Source organism: Diadema setosum, chromosome 2, assembly GCF_964275005.1.
Source record: "Diadema setosum chromosome 2, eeDiaSeto1, whole genome shotgun sequence".
Lineage (NCBI taxonomy): Eukaryota > Metazoa > Echinodermata > Echinoidea > Diadematoida > Diadematidae > Diadema > Diadema setosum.
In genome coordinates, this window is record NC_092686.1 from 12,136,000 (window position 1) to 12,156,835 (window position 20,836).

Genomic DNA, 20,836 nt, shown 5'->3' on the forward strand with positions numbered 1-20,836 from the left:
ATGTATGCATGAATGCATGAATGTATGAATGTATTATTATTATTTACTGTAACCAGAACACATGTGAATACCTCAGGCTGTATGGCTGTTAGAATTTCATAAAGCATTTTAAAAAAGGCAGAAAAAACAAAAATGTGAATAAAACTATATATCTTTTAAAGTATTCAAGTCATTTCTGTGTCACAGATTTACATGAACACATATCTTCTTACAAGTCTCTAAGAGACAGAAGAATTCAAATCTCATTCATATTCACATTTTTGGTTCATTTTTGTGTAGAGCTGATTGAGGAGTTGTACTCATAGGACAATGCAATCACATGTTGTTTTTTTTTTTTGTTTTTTTAATTGTGCTTTACCCAAATACTTTCAGGTGATTAACTGACACATCCAAACAATCACAACTAATATCTTTCCACATGGCATGCAGCTGGCTAACATTATGATAGTAGAATAAACATTTCATTTAGCAACACTCCTGCTTGGCATTTGTGGAATGCTCTGGGCACTTGTCAGTTATCGTTGACAGCAGTAAAAGAACAAGCCAATAAATTGATAAGTTCCTTTGTGCACAATTTATTGATTTGCATACGCATGGTAACTTCGCCAATCTTTAGAAAGGTGAGAGGTCCGTTGAAAATAAATGAATGAATAAAAAAGTTTCAATTAGCATCATTTATTCATTTATTTTCTTTTTTTAAATGAATGATGAAAATGGCCATTAACTATAGACAAAGAGTCCTCTCAAAACACATCCAAATGCTGAATTTACCTGTGACAGTTTCAACAACAGGCTGTCATCTTTCTTTAATTCTCAAACATTGGCTAATCTCTTTATATTCATCAACCATCCTTATGAACTTATTTTGTGACCATTAGGTACAAAATGTATCTTTAACAATGTTCAAAATTGCTTTGAGAAAGAGAATGTTCAGTATATATTCTTATTTTCTTATCCCAGCAGTCATGGACACTTTGATTAATAAATAAGACAATAATCTGAAATACTTTTCAAGAAAAGAGTTGATGCACTTACAACACTGTACACATTGATCAAATTGTTAATAATACACCATACTAATATAATCAGCTTACACTTTCAACGGTGTAAAGAATATTGGAATTTTGATAAATTCTCCCTGAATTCAGGCCAACAATAAACTATATACACTGAAATACACACTCTCCACAATGGATGACAAAAAAGCACCAATGCACGTAATTCACACCCCTAAAATTACTTTTCTCTTCAAAGATAACTCCATGTAGTCCTAATCACTTTACTCTTCTTGTTAAACATTCAAAATAACCAAATATTTACATACATCCTCTCACTCTCCTTAAAATTCAAGAGGTCCTCTATTTCTCCCAACCCTGCTTTTGTTCCTGCCGATCGAGAAACACAACATGCCAATGGTTTCACTCATCCCCAATCCCACCCCTGGGCCCTCTGCAATCTTTCTACAAGTGGATCAAAATCATTCCTGACTGCTTCTCACAACATGTCAGGGAAAATTCACAATGCAAAACATAATACCAACACAATTTCAACAACAGAAAAGAAAAGTAAAATCACAAGAGGAGAAAGCAAATTGTTCGAAAATTGCTGATATTGAAAGCGTAGGAGTGGAATACATCTAAAGATATCATATTCATATTGCCTTCTGAAACTCCCAAGTTACCACAGATTACCACATGAGAGCCAAGAAGATATCAACACAGACTCTTCAGTCTCTGCAAATTACGTTTGTTCTCGGGTAATTTAGTTCAAATTTTCTGATGCAGTGACAACTGAACATACCCAAGAACCCTTCTGGCCCCTAAACAATTTGGCTGTTTTCCAGAATGAAATGTGGTGCAACCAAGTTCACACATTCTACCAAACTCCCTTCCAGGCTCAAAACTGCTAGCTTTGTCCCTGCATGTTTCAAATAAAAATGAAACATTTTCTTGTGTGTATTTGGCTTGAGACAAAAAACAGGAAATAATACAAATCAAGTATTATAATTGTTGGGAAAACAATATCTATATGGAGATATCTGTTTTATTTGATAGAATCTGAAACTGAACTTCTCCCATTGTAGCTCTGGAGTCATAGTATTAAGTGAAGAGTGATTACAGCCAGTCTGAAGTGCAAGGAAACATTTGCATGTCAAGACTGAAAGGATTTTTACATTTTCTCTTTGCAAAAGAATGATTGGATGACTTCTGTTGAATCAAGTCCAACCCTCAAAAATGGCATTAACCACGAGAGTGTAGATTAGAACAAGACACAAACAAACAAACAGTAGCAGCTGAACATAAAATGGGCCACTTGGATTCTTGTGCACTGTACAAAAAAAAAAAACACACAACCCCAAAAATGTAAGTTCCAAACAGGAGACACCCATGGTGAGTAAAATCTCTTTTTGTGTTGGACAAATCACTATTCCTATCATCACAACACAGACTAATGTTTGTCAAATATCCAGCTACCGGGTAGTGAATTTGGGGGAATTCACTTAGTGTCAGACTTTCATCATCACTAACAGCAATTCCCAACCTACCCCCTCCCCCCCCCCCAAAAAAAAACACTTAACACAAACAATTATCATAAAAAGTATGTCACGAACAAACTCGTCAACTTTGATTCCACCATCCCCCCCCCCCCCCGAAAAAAAACCAAAAAACTGCACTACTCCTACATCTCACACTAGTGTATGTAAATTAGCAAACACACAGAGCTCATTTACACAACCTCCACTAATCTCTGTACTAGAGGGTGGCATGGAAATGAATAACTGGCACAGTACTAAAGCTTCAAATACAAAATTTTGTATACAAAACCTGCACAAAATACATCAAATAAATCTTGCATACTTGTAATGGATCTCATGATATATATATGAAAAGGACGGTACTCTGAAGACATGGACGGACTTCTCAGTCGTGCCTCAGATCTCGATGAGACAATGATTTTTTGGGGAAGTATTTCATCACAGTCACATGGATTACAAGGGCAGAGACACTCAAAGTCATGGCATGTAAAAGACAGTTTTCAAGGTGTTGCAGACTTCTCTTTCCTTCAACGCGTGGCTACGATCCTTTGGGAGCCGTAGACAAGATGGGCTTCCACATGAATTCCTGGCCGTGAGCAAAGTCCGCCCCGCCCAGGAGCTGGATGGCCGGCTTGTGGTCGGTGAGCGCGGTCATGGTGAGCGGCTCCCAGCTGCTCCCCTTGCTGCTGCCCGGGCAGCGGCTCCTCCTGTCGCTGGCCCGCCCATCCCGCGGCGTGATGGGACCGGCTCCTCTCGAGGAACCGCTGGTGGATGCTGTCTTGCCGATGGCATCTGGTGCTGTTTGTGATCGCAGTTTTGGCTTACCTGTACGGAGTGATGCAGAAAGACAGACAGATAGATAGAGATAAAGATCAAATCTATTTCTTGCAGGTACTGTTCCTACATATCATTTCTACTTCTATTAAGTATATCAAACAACTTGACCCATTAGTACATAATGAATATTCAAAACAGTGTTCCCATAGAATACCTTGCTCAGTGCATTGTCTGAAAAGTCTGAAACTTGAACTTTTTTTCATCATTTTACTCACCTAATGTGCAAACACAACAATTTGATCTCACTTAGAATTGTAATTAGGAGTATTTACTAAAATGGCAAGTCAAACTGCCAGAGTGCTCAGGACTAACTCTCACAGGCTGTATTAGGGGAAGTTGCTGTTGTGATCGGGACTGCAAAATGTTGATGCATTCACCTCTTCTGCTAGATGGGAGATCCTCCCGGGGCGTGGTCTTCTCGTTTGACCCCGCCTCCATCACATTGGCACCAGTCACTAGGTCACGTGATGTGTCCTTGGCGGCGATGTTCTCCATGAAGTGGCCCTCACAAGTTGCGTCCTTCTCAGTGAGGAAGACCAGCTTGGTCTTCTTGGGAGCCTTGGCCCCCATCAAGCCATCCACCGGCTCCCCTGGGCTTCCCCCCTGGGCCTGGTGGTGCCCGTCCCCATCCCCCTGGTGGGAGTGCTGGGGGTGGGGCGGGTAGATGTCAATGTCTTCCTCGTCGACCAGGGCGAGGTCCGGAAGGGACTGTGAGCTGACCGTCCGACTGCCCAGCTGGGGGTCATCTTCCAGCACCTTGAATTGGTTGTCCTCCTCTTCCTCCTCCTCTCCTTCCAGGCCATCATGACGACCGCTGTCTCCCTGGATCATGTCTAGATTGAGTGATGGAAGCAGACAATCAGATCTATTAATAATATTTTATACATTTACATTTGACCAGGAGACCACTTAATGACATCAGCAACTGGGAGGCAATGTCAGACATTCTGTATCCTCACAAGTTTTATCAGAATAGCTGTTTTTCTGCCCCAGATTCTGTTCGTGCAGCTTGCATTTGATGACTGATATATCTTATCGCACAATTTTGATGATGCTGCAATGTTTGCAGTGTTTATAACATTGACCTTTTTTCTTGGTGATTGCTATTAACCTGATACCACTTAGATACCAAAATTCTTCAGACGGTAATAATAGGGCGTCCTTTGCTCCTGGAAGCAATGGATTAATGTCATACACCTTCTTCAATGCAAACTTTAACTTACAGGAAACCAAATCCCAAATATACAGTGTAAATGGGGATTGAGTGAATGCAGCAATACTAGGAGAACATATTAGTGAAAGTTTGAGGAAAATCAGACAATTGATTCAAAAGTTATGAATTTTTTGCAGTTTCTGCATTGTCAACCCTGAATAAGAAGACTACTACGGTTCATGACACCATTATGGACAGCATGATAAAGAAACTATAAGGATAATTCCACAAAATTTCCTTTTTCATGAAAAGTGCACATTCTATCGACCTGTTACTGACATATGTTATGGGTAGTATCATTCCACCTGCTTTCTGAAAGAGGTAAGTCAATGGTTTTTTTCATTACGCTAGAAATGTGAAAATATGTTGGATTTTCTTCATGTTTTGTTGTTGTCCGAAATGAAGTTATGAAGTGTAGTAGTCTCCTCATCCAGCAATCTCAAAAGGCAATTGCTTACCGATGTCGTAGCTGGTGACATTGTCTCCTAGCAACAAGGGTCCCATCTGTTCCATCTCCGAGGCACTTGGCAGCCATTTCTTGTAGCCGAGCTCCTTCTCCTCACTCAGTGTATCGTCATCACCATCATCCTGTGAAATTCGGAGGGCAAAGTGATTACTGGAAAACCCTCACTGGGTGATTTCAAGTTCGGTGCTAGTGCTAGTGCTAGTGCTAGTGCTATCTCAGCACTAGCACCGGCAATAAAATCGAACTTGAAATCACGTCGGTGTTGGGAGTTGACCTCAAAATTATGACGTATTTCTGGTTGCTGGTGCTGGGCTCGGTGTTGAATGTCGTCTGCTGAACCGAGCTCCGCCGTTTGTGTTAGCGATTTACGTGCTTTTTCGCCATTGACTAACACTAGCCCCTATGGATTAATATTTTCGTCATTTCAAGTTCGGTGCTGGTGTTAGCGTTGCCAGTGCGAGACTCTTATTCACGTCCGTAATAGATGCACGTTTTACGTGCAAAGTCTACGCTAATGCAGTGGTCGCCCACTTAACGTACACGAACACTCTCGACATGGCTCTATAAATCTGAGCTTAAGAGCAAAATAAGGGTAATTGTGTTTTAAAGAAGTGATGAAATTTGTGGCATTTTAATCCATCTTCCTCACTATATGTCTAAAACTAAGCAATTTTAGCTACATTTTTCAGTATTTGACTGTAATGACACGCAATCACTTTTTTTCGTCGCGCAATTCCCGCGGAGCTCGCGGTGCTGCGATTCCAACACCTAGTGCTGGTGATCGATAATTTTGATCGGTATCGCCTCGTTAATCTGACCGTCGGTGTTGGAGCTCGATTTAATGCTGTTATTTGGGGGCTAGCACTAGCACTAGCACTAGCACCGAACTTGAAATTACCCACTGTGTTTTGGTAGCAGATTGGCTTAGATGTCTGGAAATGGATTAACGGAAATCAATTGACGGGCCATGGATCCAGCGGAGGGGGGGCTGGAGGGGGAAAGATGATGATCTAATACCAACTTCATGTCTAGGAGTGCTAGTATCTACAGATGCTGTGGTCTAGGGGATTGCACACTGAGCTCTCAACAAGAGGGTCTATGGTTCAAGTCCTACCACAGCATTTGCATCTTTTGAATATGACATTTACCCTATAAAGCACTCTTCTCTACCAAGGTGTGCTTGGGTGTAGCTGTTAGGAAGCTGACCATTAAAGGTGACTGGGCATAGCATGTGTGTGTGTGCCTGGAGGTGGCAACCTGGCAAAAATTCGCGTCAGGGAGCGGAGTGAGTGCCCTGTTAGTGTGGACTAGCTCCATTGGTAGGTGGTGAACTACATACGTAGACTACATAGACTCTTCCTTGGATGAGTAAAGTCCTGAAAAGAACCTAGTCGTTTCATGTTCAGACCAGTACAATAAATGTTCTTCGTCAAGTTTTCAAGATCATACTCCTCCCTGAAAGACTGACGTGGTGCATCACAAACTAATGCAGCTGGAGCCTCTCACCATACCTTTAGTTTAGAGAACAATTGTACCAGTAATTGTGGTTTTGATTCCAGTGATCAGGGCAACAACAGCATGTTTTCTGAACTCAATGATGTGAAGGAGAAGTTCAATGCGTGAAAATCCCAAGTAATGGAAAACTGGGAATGCAGAATTCACCTCATCAAAAGCAGTACCTCATCATAAGTGAGCTCGTCATAACAGGGTTTCCTTGCATAAAACACACCTGTAATTATTATTATCTGACACACATCCTACTTGATTTCTATGATTTGGTGCCACACACTGACCACTTGAATCCATGAGGGCAGGTATCTGAGGGGCCCTTCATGGCCCTCAAGGTTGTTGAAGTCTGGCATGGGGTTGTTATAGAGCAGCACCCCGGTCTTGTCCTCGTTGGCGACGGCCGCCCGGAACATGAGCTCCATCCGGCGCTGGATCTCCTTCACCCGCTCCCTGTAGCTGTTGTCCTGCAGCTTCTCACTGTCGGGCACCTGGGTGGGGTAGGATGGGGTGGAGTGGTGGGAAGGAGTGGGGAGGAAGGGGGAGGGGTGGGGAAGATGGTGAGGGGAAGATGAGATTGGTAGGAAGATAAGGATAAGTTTGAGTTTGGTTGTTAGGATGAGGATGGGGAGTAAATAGTAAAAACAGGAATATGCCAAGGGAGGGTGAGTTTGAGTTTGGTTCGAAGGAGGAGGATGAAAATGCACAGGGATGATGTGTTCAGGAGGAGGAGGAGGCAAAGGAGCGGAGGATGGTGAGAAGAAGATGAGATTGGTAGGAAGATAGGAATATGCAAAGGGAGGATAAGTTTGAGTTTGGTTGGTAGGAGGATGGGGAGGAAAATGTGGAGGGACAAGAAGAGTTTGGTCGGAAGAGAGGAGTATGCCAAAGAGGGGATGAGTTTGATTTCGGTTGGTAGGAGGAGGAAAATGCAAAGGTAAGATGTGTTTAGGAGGAGGAGGCAGAGGTATGGAGGAAAATCCAGTTGGGATGGAAGATGAAGACAAAGAAGAAGAAGAAAATAGAGTGAAGGATGATAAATATATGAGGAGAATTTGAGTGGAGAATAATGCACTAGCTGTTTAGTGAGAGCAGACAAGTCAAGGTGAAGGAATTTCCGGGGTCTCATTTCATAAACAATAATAGGATAGCAAATTCTCCTCAGAGTAGCAACTACTTGTATCAACATCCAATCAGGCAGTGAGAGTTGCTGCCACATCAAATCTTAATGAAATGGAACCCAGCGGTAACTTAACACAAATCATCAATATTGCCCTTCATCATTGTTAATCAATGTGAGATCCTTGTACTATGACTATGCATCGACCTTTAGTGTGCATCTTTTTTCCCCCCCTTTTCTTTTTTTTTTTTTTTTTTTGGGGGGGTGTCCCCTCACCTCCATCATACGAATATAATTTCATTACTTTTCAGACAGAACACTACTTAGGTGATTAGTAGTTTCGGCAAACAGCCTCGCCCACGCCCATGGTGCCATACAGATCAAAAGGGGGAAACCCCCAAAGACTAAGACAGAGATAGATGCAATCAAGTTACCTTCTTGCTCCGGTCTTCTCTTTCTTACCTCTGTTTCGCTGTAGAAACTCCTCTTGGCAACCGTTTTGTTCTTTGTCAAGCACTCCCTCACAAAGGCCCCGTAGGCGTCTTTCAGTTCTAGCGGGATGCGTGCGTCGGCATACTGGAGCTTGACCTTTGACCGGTCTCGCAGCGCATCCCACAAAGTGTCTGCACCAGCCCTGCCTGTGGACACGCAGATAATGAGAATCTCAATATGAAGAATCTACAATGTGATTATTAAAGAGAGGATGCAAGTGTTTCTTTTTTTCCTATATTTCAATCAACACACAATTGTTCTTGACATGTACATAATTTCTTTTTGTAAATACACATTTGTGTCTTTTTATCAAGTAATCAAACAAAATCATTATATCTTCACGAAATTAATACGATTAAAAATAGAATCAATAAACAAATTACCGTAAAAAAATAAATTATGCTGCTAAAACATAATAGAATAAAATGGTCAAAATTGATCGAAGGTAACAAAGAACAGTCCATGATCTGTTGATATGCATGTCAACTTTTGAATAAATACAAAAGTCGGTTCTCTAGTGCTATACCAACTTACATATTTGACATTTTTATTCTAGGAAAAATCTTCTAACTGGTGACCAAAGTGTGTGTTACACCCTGCTGCGAAAGAGAAATCATGCCACTTAGGTACTACCTCTCCCTGCTATTACTACTATTGGACATGAGGTACAAGACCAAGCGGACATATATATGTTGAGGGTACCACATTACCTCCAAGTTGCTTGACCGCGTGGGGCACTCGGATGACCTTCCTTCGCTCTGGCTCGATCCTTGGGTGAAGGAAGTACTCAGCCTCCTCCTGACCAAACAGGCCATAGAGCTTCTGCTTGTGGGATGGGAGCTCATCAAAAGTCACCTGCAGATTTTGTTGCAATGATCAGAGACGGGAGGAACACTTGTTTAAACTTTAGGATGATGGACAGGTGGGCTGTGCATATGGAGACTTCTTCATTTAATTCATCCAACAACAGGGGTTAACTTGAATAGATTCATGACTGAAGGAAACTGTTGAAATATCTCCATTTTAGTGCTCTTTTTCGAGTTTTGACAAGATTTTCACACAATGAAATATGTATGTATCCTGGCTTTTAAAACAACAACAAAAAAGGACCTCAATGTTTTTTCAGTCTAATCTCTGCTTCAGCACTTTGGGAAATTCCAATCTTAATATCCTATTCATACCACACATACACCTAGTACCTGGGTGGTCATTCGCTGTGGGGGAAAAAAGGGGGGGGAACTACGATAGACATTGCAAAGAACTACTTCTTTATAACCATATACATGTAGTCTACAACTAGCAAGATGAATTTCACGTTTTTTTTTTCTTCTAAGAATCAAACAGTATTTCAGGCAAAATTTCAATAGGCAAATTATTCATTTCCTTTTAATTGCGTGCCACTTTCATGTCACACGAAATATACAAAAATTTAAACTTCTGCAGGAATTTGACGAACCTCTTCCTGGATGGTATCCTCCCCTTCCTCCATCAGGACACCCGTGGCATCATGGGGCTCAAAGGCCGACCCCTCGGACAGGCCCGTCTCCGCCCTGCTGGGGATGGTGCTCAGGACGTTGTGCCCCTCAATCAACGCCGGCTCCTCCTCCCCGGCTGCCTTCTGCTTCTCCTCCTTCTGCCTCTCCCTCTCTGCTGCCCTCTCTTGGGCCTTTTTGGTCAGTGCCTCCTCCCTTTCTCTCTCTGAAATGGCAACATGTTAAAAGATTGACACATGATGAAAAGATTTATCTATTGGGTTGCCTGTTTTCCTTGCTTGTGGCCACCAAGGCTTAGCAATGCATTTGTCTTCTACTAATATGTATTGGCACATCACTGCTTCTCACTACTATTCGTGACTCTTGATAAAAGCATCATCATAATCCACAGCTTGGTCACAAGACAAAGTATGAGATTTTAAGAATTCAAACACTAAAAGACATTAAGATTTTTGACACATCCACAAGAGAAAAAATCATCATAGAGGAGTCCATATTAACATAGTGCTGGAAATTCAAACTCAGTCATTAAAAAAAAAAAAAAAAAACAAAACAAAACAGATGTTCTACTAATGAAAGCAATAAAGATTTCATGATCTGGACAATATCCATATCCTATCACAGGCAAACCACATCCATCCCTCTACTTCCTATCTTACATCTACAAGGCTTTTAGTGATAAACTTGAGTAAACTACTCGATCTTGAGATACATGTTAACTTGTCGATAAGATAGATTTAACTTGCATTATTCTTTAACTACAATGGAAACATAAAAAACACAGTATTAGCCGTAGCACTGTCCGTCAAAAATTTATCCAGACTTTCTACAAATTTGAGGAATGTAAGGTGTCCTTATATGTTGGGAACAAAAATTTGAAATGCAGACTTTTTAAAGATATAATCTGTGAGGCAGACACGAGACCAACATACAAGGAAAGACTCTACCGTAAGTGAAGCTCACCTAATTCGTCCTTGCATATCTTTGTCAAAGCTTCCTCGGTTTCCTTCTTCTTCTGCACCTCTGACCTCCTCAGCTGAAGATGGTGAATAAAGAAAGAAAGAAAGATAGATAGAAAGGGAGAACAGAGAGAGGGCTAGTTAACATGAATTGACTGCGGGTCATTGCCCCTCAAAAGGGACAGGGGGAGGGGAAGGGAGGGGTGACTGCAAAGGACTTTCTCCAATCATGCAGGGGAGCATAAACTTTGCATTCATGTTCCCCAGCACATTGAATACATGGCAGTTTTCACTTCCTGTCACGTCCATACAATCAGCATGACTTCTCTCCCCGTACAGCTGCCTCCCTCTTCATCTCATTCTCATTTTTTTTTTCTCTCTCTTCTCTTTCGCTCGTTCTCTCTTTCTCTCCATCTCTCTCTGTTTACGTCATGGACACATTGTTGTCACCTGAGAAATTGACTGGGCATTACTTCCTTCGACTTTGTCTTGAGAATTCATGTGCCCTTTTTATGTCAGTTCCCGATAGCCATGTAACTCTTGTTGTGCAAAATCAAATTCTCTCATCCTTTAAAGGCCCCACAGCGTGGGGATATCATGGAGTTGAAAGGCTGGCCCAGCTCAGATATATTTGAGAATCCCCGTAACTAATTATGTACGGCTTTATAACTGCTCTCTGTGTATAAGTACACACAGCTAAAGAATCTTCACTGGAACTGAACGTTCCAATAAGTATAATGCTTAGATGCACATATTCGCTGACTGGTGCTATTCGTGGTTTATGAACATGTCAAGATGGGCAACGAATGAATCCTGCCACCCAAGAAACCCCACACTACTAGGTCTTTAATGTATAACATCAAAATAAAATCATATATGCTATATCTCTTTGAGTCTCTCTCTGGTTTAAGATATATCATAAATATTGCAAGTTCTGAATGTCATGGCAACTCTACACAAAAAAAAAAGAAAGAGGTAGCAATGAAAGATTGGGTCAGCTACTAATACCACATTATCTTTTTACTCTGTGGTCTCCCTCATCACCCTCCCTCCTCCCCTCCTCCCCCCCCCCCGCCACCAACTTGTCCCCCCCCCCCCCATGTCCCACGTTTTACACTCGTCTACATTCGCACCCAATCTCACCCATCTCTTCCTCCTCTTTCCCTGTCTAAACAGTGCAGTTGTGGTCCCATTGTGTGTTTTAAAGACTTTCAGGGCCAGCTATTCAACCAACCACCTCTTACTTGCACAGGCTCAGGGAGGAACGCATTCACAGCCAGCCCAAAATTGCTGGCAAATTGGAAAATGGCGTTTCACAAAATTTCTGTCAGGTCTGCCCACCTCGCTCTAAACCCCTCTCATTTGGGTCGATCACAAAGGCGATTTGACGTTTCTGCCGTAATCTAATCACACAAATTTGTCAACTCGTGCCATTGATAAATTGGGAGCAGGCCGAGTGTAACACTCTCTACCACTCCCACAATTTTTTTTTCTTTTTCTTTTTTTTTAATTTGGTCATAAAAGAAAATTCTCCACTACCATACACAAATCAGCATTGCCTTGCATGCAGCACATTTTACAGCAATACAAGCACTAGTCAAGTACACTTCTAGAGTACATGAACAGGTTCTACTGAATCTTTGCGGTCTTGGTGTATATCTCACATTCTGTTTTACTATCTATCTTACTTTCTTGCCTCGAAAAGTATCGACATCGATACACTACTCCAGTGTTGGTTCTCGAAACCTATTTATTGAGGCATGGATATGGGAATTCTGTGGTTATCTATTAAAAGGTAATTTGCATCATTCACACACTGTGGCACCAGCAAGTGTTTCTATTCTAGATGTCACAATGTCTCCCAGACATTTAATGGGAGCGTGCCAGGAGTCTCTACCGGTAGTCAGAGGGTTAACGGGCTCCTTTGTTGAGCTGGGTCTGCCGCATTAGCGGTCTCCTCTGTCTTGCATTGATCAAACTTCCCTCTGGCACAGCCAATTAAAATGACATTTGAAGAGTCATGAACAACGCATGGAGCCTCACAACACAGACCTGGGAGTATTGACCTTTTTTTTAATCAAGCTATTGCCCGTCTTCTCTCCTCTGTCTCTGCTCTGTCTCTTTCTCTCTTTATCTATACATATATATCTCTATCTAATCTATCTATCTCTTTCTCTCTTTATCTATTATCTCTCCATCTAATCTATCTCTTTCTCTCTTTATCTATATATATCTCTATCTATCTATCTATCTATCTATCTATCTATCTATCTATCTATCTATCTATCTATCTTTATCTATCTATCTATCTAACATCTATCTCTTTCTCTATCTACATATATCTCTATCTCTGTCAATATACCTGTCTTTCTTTCTGTCTGCCAGCTATATTTCTTTCTATTCTTATATTTCTAATCTATATCATCTCTACCTTCTCTCTGAAATTTCCATTTATCTTTCTATAAGGTATTTCTTTTTTACCATCATCTCTTCCTCTTCCTTTCTATCTCTCTTATTCTTTGTCTAGATGTATTGATTCATCTTTACCACCTCTCCCTTCTCTTTGTCTTTGTCTCTCTATCTACCTATCTGTCCATTTTGTTCATCTTTACTATCATTCTATCTTTCTCATCCTCTTTCTTTCCAGAACTGTTTCAATGAATATGACATTTTTTTCCATTATATTCATTATATCATTGGCTGAGAATCAGAAGCCCATTATTGCATTTTTTTTTTTTGGGGGGGGGGGTATCAAATTATTGGTATGACATTGTAGAGCTTAATCTCCTCTACATTATAGTGTCAATTTCAAATTATTTTTGTTTTCAGTAAAATGTCAAAAATCAAAACCACAAGGGCACTACTTTACCCGATGTTCAGAACAATGCTTACAAATCCACCCACTTTTGACAAAATAAACTTTTTATTTCACGACAATTGATTGTTTCGTTTTCATTTACTCTCAAATCTTAGAACCTGACAGCGCCCTTCTGGCTCTCAGCCGATGATACACATACATACAGATGTACCAAATGCTCATATTGATCCTTCTTTCCTTTTTTTTTGTACAACCATCTCATTTCTTAAACAGTAGGGTGACTCTGATGATTATGTAGCTGTCACATGCTGTTACATTCTTCTCTGAGCTCTTCTCCCCCCCCCCCCCCGAAAAAAAAGTATTCATAATTGCCTCAATTCTCTCTCCTCATTCAGCATATCTATTCACTAAAAAACATACGATTCTGTAACAATCTCATCAATTTATGGCAAAGACATGCATGCGTAATGCTGCCGGGAGGATGGTTGATTAGTGGTGGTAGCACAGGGGGGGAAAAAAAATCATGTTTTGTAATTACGTAGTAACTGTATGATTGTTCTCTCCCTCTCTGCATGATGCTTTCATAACAATGCCCCGCTATGAACTAATTAGTTTGATACTAAGAATTAATTTCATTGCTGTCATTGCAGTATCTGTCAGTATCAAGTGGACAGAGAAATTAGATTCAAAACTACAAATGAGGAGTGTATTCACTGGAAATATATATATTTTTTTCTCTTCCCTGAATTAATCATGATATTACCTCAATACACACAATATTTCAAATCAAGAAGCATTTCCATGAAATAGTCATGCATTGGGAAGGTATGAACGGTAAATGGAAATAAGATTCTTGGCTCACAGAAATTCGATGACAATCCAAAGTATTGATGGACATATTGCTTCATTGTTTATTTTTGTTTGTTGTTGTTTTTTTCTGTCCACATCCTATACAGACTTTTTTTTTTCTTGCTTTACAATTGATTCCATGGCTTGGACTATCTGCTCTCTAACAAAATACTCTAATATTTCTGCCGTATCCCATTAAAATGTGTGCTTGTGCACAGAGCAAGCAAACATTTAAAACAATGTGCTAAGAATAGGTAAGAGCACTATGTAGTGTGCAACATGATCTATGAACACATAGCAAGAGTATGACAGCATCATATACCACCAAAGTCAAGACACAGAGGTAACACTTCACTCAGTCATTTCTAACAGGTGAGAAATCATGATCTTCAAACATTATACACATTTTTGTGCTGTCATATAATAGAGAGATAGAGGAAAGTACATTCTTGCCCTATATTTCAAACTAGACAATAAAGGAGAAAAAGTGGAAAAGCGTGCAAGTCTACAAGCAAACTGTCAGATATTGCATCCAAAAGAGAAAATTCTGAAAGATCGCTTCTATATGTGATTATAGTAGTTTTTCAGTGTGAGGATTTAGAAAGATAAAGCACACAGGAATAGGCAAGGAAGAAAAAAAACAGCAAGGAAGAAAAATCATTCAAACACATACATTTGAGTTATAAGAAAATATAATCAAAAACTGTGAAACAGGGCAAAGATAAGGTGTGATGCGTATATTGCATAGCCAATTCTGAAAAATGATTACCGGTAACTGAATTTAACCCTTTCTGTGTCAAGAACTTTGGACAGTGTGTACAATGGGTTCTTCTGTGCCAACCAGCACTCCAAGCAGGCAAGGGATTTAAGGGAGGGGGGTAGGGTGGGGTGGGGGGGGGGGGGGGGGGTATGGGTAAGTAAAGACAGCACTCAATGCACACAAAGGGTTAATGGAGGGGGTGGGGTGGGGTGGGGCACGGGTATCAGTAAAGGGAGGGAAGGAAAGGAAGGTGGGTGTGGTTTGTGGGGAAAAAGCATGCCACACGTTTAACCACCAGGCTATAGAAGCTAAAGGTGTGCTAACAGGTGCAGAAGGTGTCAAACGGTGCACTTCTGTCAAATTTCACTTACAGAGTCGGCTTCCTCCGAGTCCATGCTCAAACTTAACGTTTGATGTTAGTGGAAGGCATGCATAGATGAATACAGTGACAATGGACTTTAAAAATACAGCACAGCAGTGGTCAAGGTATCAAAATGTAATCACTGGCTAGTGATTTGTTTGTTTGTCTTGCAATGTGCGGTCAACAAGGAATATGGTGATCTCTACATTCCTTGTTGACCACATACTGGAAGACAAGCAAATTATCATTAGCGAATAATTACTATTTCCACAATTAATAATTTCTGTAGCCTCATTATCAAAACATATCTATTATCATCATAACAATACTTTAAATTCCTGTCTTTCACTTTTGAAATAAAAGGCAAATGTTTCCTCTTATTCACAGATTAAAATTCTTACAAAGCAATTTGTACAACATATGAGGAATTATGACTAAACTGTGGTCACAACAAATGCACACATACATACATACATACATACATACATGCACATTCTGCCATTATACATACGAACGTATACATTTTTTCGTATGTGCGCACTTTGCTGTGTAACATACATTGTGCTGCTAATATCAACATTATTATTGAGACTCCAATATGATTTCAATAACGGGAGAGGTAAAACCCAAACATCTAAATATACATCAAGACTTGGTGACTTAAAAAAAGCCTAATAAACTGGGATTACACAAACAACAAACATAATATAAAATGACTAAATCTTGATACAGACTATGTCATCAAAAAACTGCAAATACCAATGTCTGTGCAAAGAAAACATACATTCCGTTATCTTTCTCTGTCACAAGTTAATACAGGACTGTCAGGATGCTGGTCTTGAGATTTTAGTCTTGCCTTATTTCTTTTCAAGCAACAAAATATAAAATCTTTCTTCCTCCGATTGTGAAATACTATGAAGACCTTTTTTAGTTCTTCTCCATGTTATACTAAGATCTCAGAGTTGTTTGAAATGTGCACAACAATATGGACACAGTCATCTTGATGTGATGCTGAAGAGAGATTGGTGGGTCTGGCAGTCTTCCATCTGATGCGGAGGAGGGTGGAGAAAGGTGCGGCCCACAGATACTGCTTTCTCATGGTGCTAGAAGAGGACTAGCATGGACTCTAGGCACCAACAGAAAACAGTAGATGGGAGCTCGACTCCTCTCGATGCTGCCACCACCTGTGAATTACGCCATCCGTGGGGGGGGGGGGGGGGCGGGGGAAAGAGACCAATATAAAAAAATAGACATCACACTCTCAGACAACCAAATCATTCCAGCGATAAATTCATTCATCAACTTTTTACCTGGCTCTGGGAAAAAAAAAGAAGAAAAAAGAGTGATGCTCTCCTCTCACAACTCGCCGAAAATATCTAGCTAGATCAATCATACGTGTATATAGGTATGCACTCTGTTCCAGTCTTCAGTAGTTTTTTTTAAAGGCCACCATAGTTTATCATTCCATCTTTTGGAGGCACGACGAACCATTCTGGATGAATGATGACTTCTCGGTGGGCACAATGCCTCGCACCGAGACAGGATGTGGAATTCTCCTCACCAGCATCCCGTTACCTGGTTACCGGTGCGAGCAGTAGCTGTGCGTCGCACTTGGCCACGTCGCAAACCCAAGCACTGCTCTCAACGAGCCCACAGAGCATCGCCACTGCTCTCTATGGTCAAACCAATTGAGTTGATTTATGGCCACAATCTAAATGAGCCCAGCTAAAACAGGCAGCTCCCCAAATCCTCTACAATGACAGTATTCCCATCTTTATGGAAAAAATGCAATATATGCTGATAAGATAATTCAATGACTGCATGTCAAGTGGATGTGAATGATACATGAAGTATCTCTACGTCATAAAGAAAAGGCATGGCTAACACAAAAGGGAACAGAAATAGACTCATACTGACAGACCAGAAAATAAAACGGGCAAATAGTGATGTGTATAAAGAAATCGGAAGAATGAGAGAAAGAATGGTTACATGCAGGTAAAGAAGAAGACAGGAAATGAGAAGACAATCATATACAGATGTAGGCAGATAAAAAGAAAGATGCAAGAGTAGGAGAAAACAGAAGAGGAAAAAATGGAGAGAGAGAGAGAGAGAGAGAGAGAGAGAGAGAGAGAGAGTGTGTGTACGGGTTTGTGTGTTACTGTATTGACACTGCACACATTGCACACAGACGCCTGACGGTCATCGTCATGGCGACAGAGCCAAACACTGGCTGTGTGCAAAAGGAGGCACACCGATGCTGGACAGACTTTCATTAGTGAAATTTTTAGCATGGGGGAGCTGGCTGGGAACACTTGCGAATATATTTGGCGCAAGAAATGGATTGCATCAATATCCGTCCTTTCATGCAAGGATATCTGGCATCGCGTGAGGAAATGCGATAATCAAATTTGATATTTCATCTTCTCTGAGCGGAAGCAGTCGCCTTACATTAGGTTCCTTAACAATTTTGCAATTTGCAATAGGAAAGCGTAGGACAGTCTTTGGTCTGGACCAGAATTCTATTCAATAATGGATGACAATGAGTATTCAATTTCATCGGTGTATTTAATGTCTTTCATAAAGTTTAGAGTAAGTTGATATCAAAACTATGTAAGCTCAGGTTTTTAAAACCCTGGTATACAACATTGTTTAGATTGTACCCCTTATCTTGAGAAGATTGTTATATCAATATCTATCATCTACAGTGCATTTGTTGTAATCATGTTTTTAACTCTGGCAAGTTTGGGGCTATTCTGTTAGTTTTCTTTTGGATTTCATGCACTCTCTCATTCATTCTTTTTTTTTTTACATTGAAGAAAAGAATAATATTATTCAAATACTCTTGCTGCTTGCAGAAATCCATACACATTGGTAAACGTTTAGTGACATACACATAAAACAGCCCCAGCACCACGGGCATTTCTGTAACAAATCCCTCCCTCCACCCCCATCCATAAAAAATATACATAAATAAAGTGAGAAATAAGAAGACTGCAAAGGACGTGCCCAATAGTATTGCATTATATTGTATGCATGACATTAGCACGATCCTGACATGTGATGCTGAGAAAAACCACAGCCGAATACTCGCAACAGAGAGGATATACGAACAAGAAGCTCAGCGGCTAGCTACTTGAGAGCGACAGCTTCCATCTTGTGTAGTTGATGTCCTCCCAAACAACGCACACTTGACCAGGAAGAGGTTAGCTACTGTATCATTGCCAAAGCAAACCTCCTCTTTCTCCTTGCCTCGGGGTGGGCAGTTGCATTAAATATTTTCTGTTCAGATACTGTTGACCCTAACTGGACATTTCCACGGTAAAAGGGTACATTTCGGGGATGTCAGGTTATTTTCTTTTTCCACTGTGCATTACCCCCCAATACAATACAATATTTTCAAGAACACTTTAATGAGAGATAGCTTTGCCCAAAAATTGCTTCAAACAATTTTGAATTTTTGCTATTTGAATTTTTGCCAAAATGAAAACTGAAAAGTTTTCATGCTATTCAAATGGAGAAATTTGAAAAATTTTACATGTATCCTCAATTTTTGTGCATAAACCTATATACATGAACCTTGCTTTTCACTTGCTAAGTAATTTTTTATGGTTTTCAATTTCAATCAGTCAGTTTATCGGGAAAAAAAATAATTATTTTTCCAGAAACAAATAATGGAATATGTCCTTTTATCTATGCAAACTATCATATCCCTGATTGAAACATCTTACAAGAATGTGTGTATGTGTGTGTGTGTGTGTTGTGTGAGTGTAAAGACTTTCATATTCTTTATGTTTAGTTTCCACTGTCAAGCAACTAGATTATGATACCATTGCATCTCAGTTTGCACAAAGAAAGAAAGAAGAAGAAGAGAGAGAGAGAGAGAGAGAAAAACAACTTCTTTACGTTTGCCCCGAGTAAATAGGCCACTCCGGGATTTTTAGCCTTATTCTACAAAAAGCAGGAGATACAAGTAGATATCCAATCCAGTGGAAATCATCCAACTGCATGCAGATGTATACTGTTAGCTGTGTTTTCTGCTAGCTACATACCGTTATACTGTAAAGCTGTGTGTATCAAATGCCACACTCGGTGAAACGGCACGAGAAGTCGGCTAAGGGGACTCTATGATCAGTTTAATGCTTTAATGACGACTACTTCTGTATACCATTACCATATTGAGCAGTGCAGTTGCCAGTGGTGCTGATGGAGTTAATATGAGTTGACATAGAATAGAAGTAATGCACTCAATGGACCTACACACACAATTCCTCTTCATGCTATGGCTCAGCTAAAGGAAAAAACAAATAAATCATAATATATTTACCTTGTCCAAAATTACGGGCTGCTGATACAGTCTGTCAAACATGCAATTAGGGCCGCATTAGCAAAATGGGTTTTGAAATCAGTATAGCAGATCATCAAACTCGACACATCCAGCTCAGCACATTACCAAAATTGGACTTTATCCAGCTAGACTGGACAATGAATTCACAAACACGGTTTCGAAATATCAGCACTCCCCATACTTGATCAAAATGGTCAGCAGTTTTCAGTACCACGTAATGCACAGATCTTATATCTTGCAATCCATTGCAATACAACTGGGTGTAACAATGAGCCTTTGGTAACTGGAATAGATTTGTATTAATCTGGAAGATAAATTTACATGCAGAATTCCTTAACCCTTTATCAAGAAAAAAAAATGAATGACAGGTTAACATTTTGTCGATGACAGATCTTTCAAGACTTAATGTTGTCCATAAGATTTGTGGTTGCTTGAGGTAATCAGACGTTTAGGGAAATCTGTCATTTGTGCTTTCGGTGAGAGCGGACTCGGCATACAAATCAGAGATGAAATACGACAATGCTGATTCAAGTCCTAGCTTTGTACAGAAGGAATTGTGTATGTGCGATAATGATGTTGATTACATGAAGGTAAAAATGACAGTGGTAGTAGTAAGAATGGTGGCTGTATAGTGATGATGATGATGACGATGATGACGATGATGATGATGATGATAATGATAATGATGATGATTGCTGATGATGATGATGATGATGATGATGATGATGATGATAATGATAATGATGATTGCTGATGATGATGATGATGATGATGATGATAATGATAATGATAATGATGATTGATTGATGATGATGATGATGTTGAAGACAGTACCACCATGGTGCATTATGCAACAATGGTGGTGATGGTTATGATGACGAAGAAAAGGAACTCCACACCACCCCTCTCCTCCTCCTCCTCTTCCTCTTCCTCTTCCTCCTCCTCTTCTTTCTCTTCCTCTTCAATCCATTGCCATGGCGACGACAGCTTGAGCTGTTCTCACCGACAGCTCTGATTTCAACTGGTGCTTAGATCAACTCAATAATCTGAACACTATCCACCAGTTGGAACCAGGCTATAA

At 40.3% G+C, this 20,836-nt stretch overlaps 1 protein-coding gene across 1 annotated transcript in view; it reads right to left on the minus strand.

Moving 5' to 3' along the window:
• Nucleotides 1-2,674: 2,674 nt before the first annotated feature.
• LOC140238332 (uncharacterized) overlaps nt 2,675-20,836 on the minus strand; it is a 121,971-nt gene continuing 103,809 nt past the window's right edge. Inside the window, exons 4-11 of the mRNA XM_072318267.1 lie at nt 10,627-10,699; nt 9,627-9,868; nt 8,881-9,025; nt 8,141-8,316; nt 6,846-7,049; nt 5,045-5,174; nt 3,751-4,206; nt 2,675-3,361 (exon numbers count right to left, since the gene is read on the minus strand). Of these exons, the coding sequence (XP_072174368.1) occupies nt 3,075-3,361; nt 3,751-4,206; nt 5,045-5,174; nt 6,846-7,049; nt 8,141-8,316; nt 8,881-9,025; nt 9,627-9,868; nt 10,627-10,699 (1,713 nt within the window). The 3' untranslated portion in view covers nt 2,675-3,074. The remainder of the gene's footprint in view (nt 3,362-3,750; nt 4,207-5,044; nt 5,175-6,845; nt 7,050-8,140; nt 8,317-8,880; nt 9,026-9,626; nt 9,869-10,626; nt 10,700-20,836) is intronic.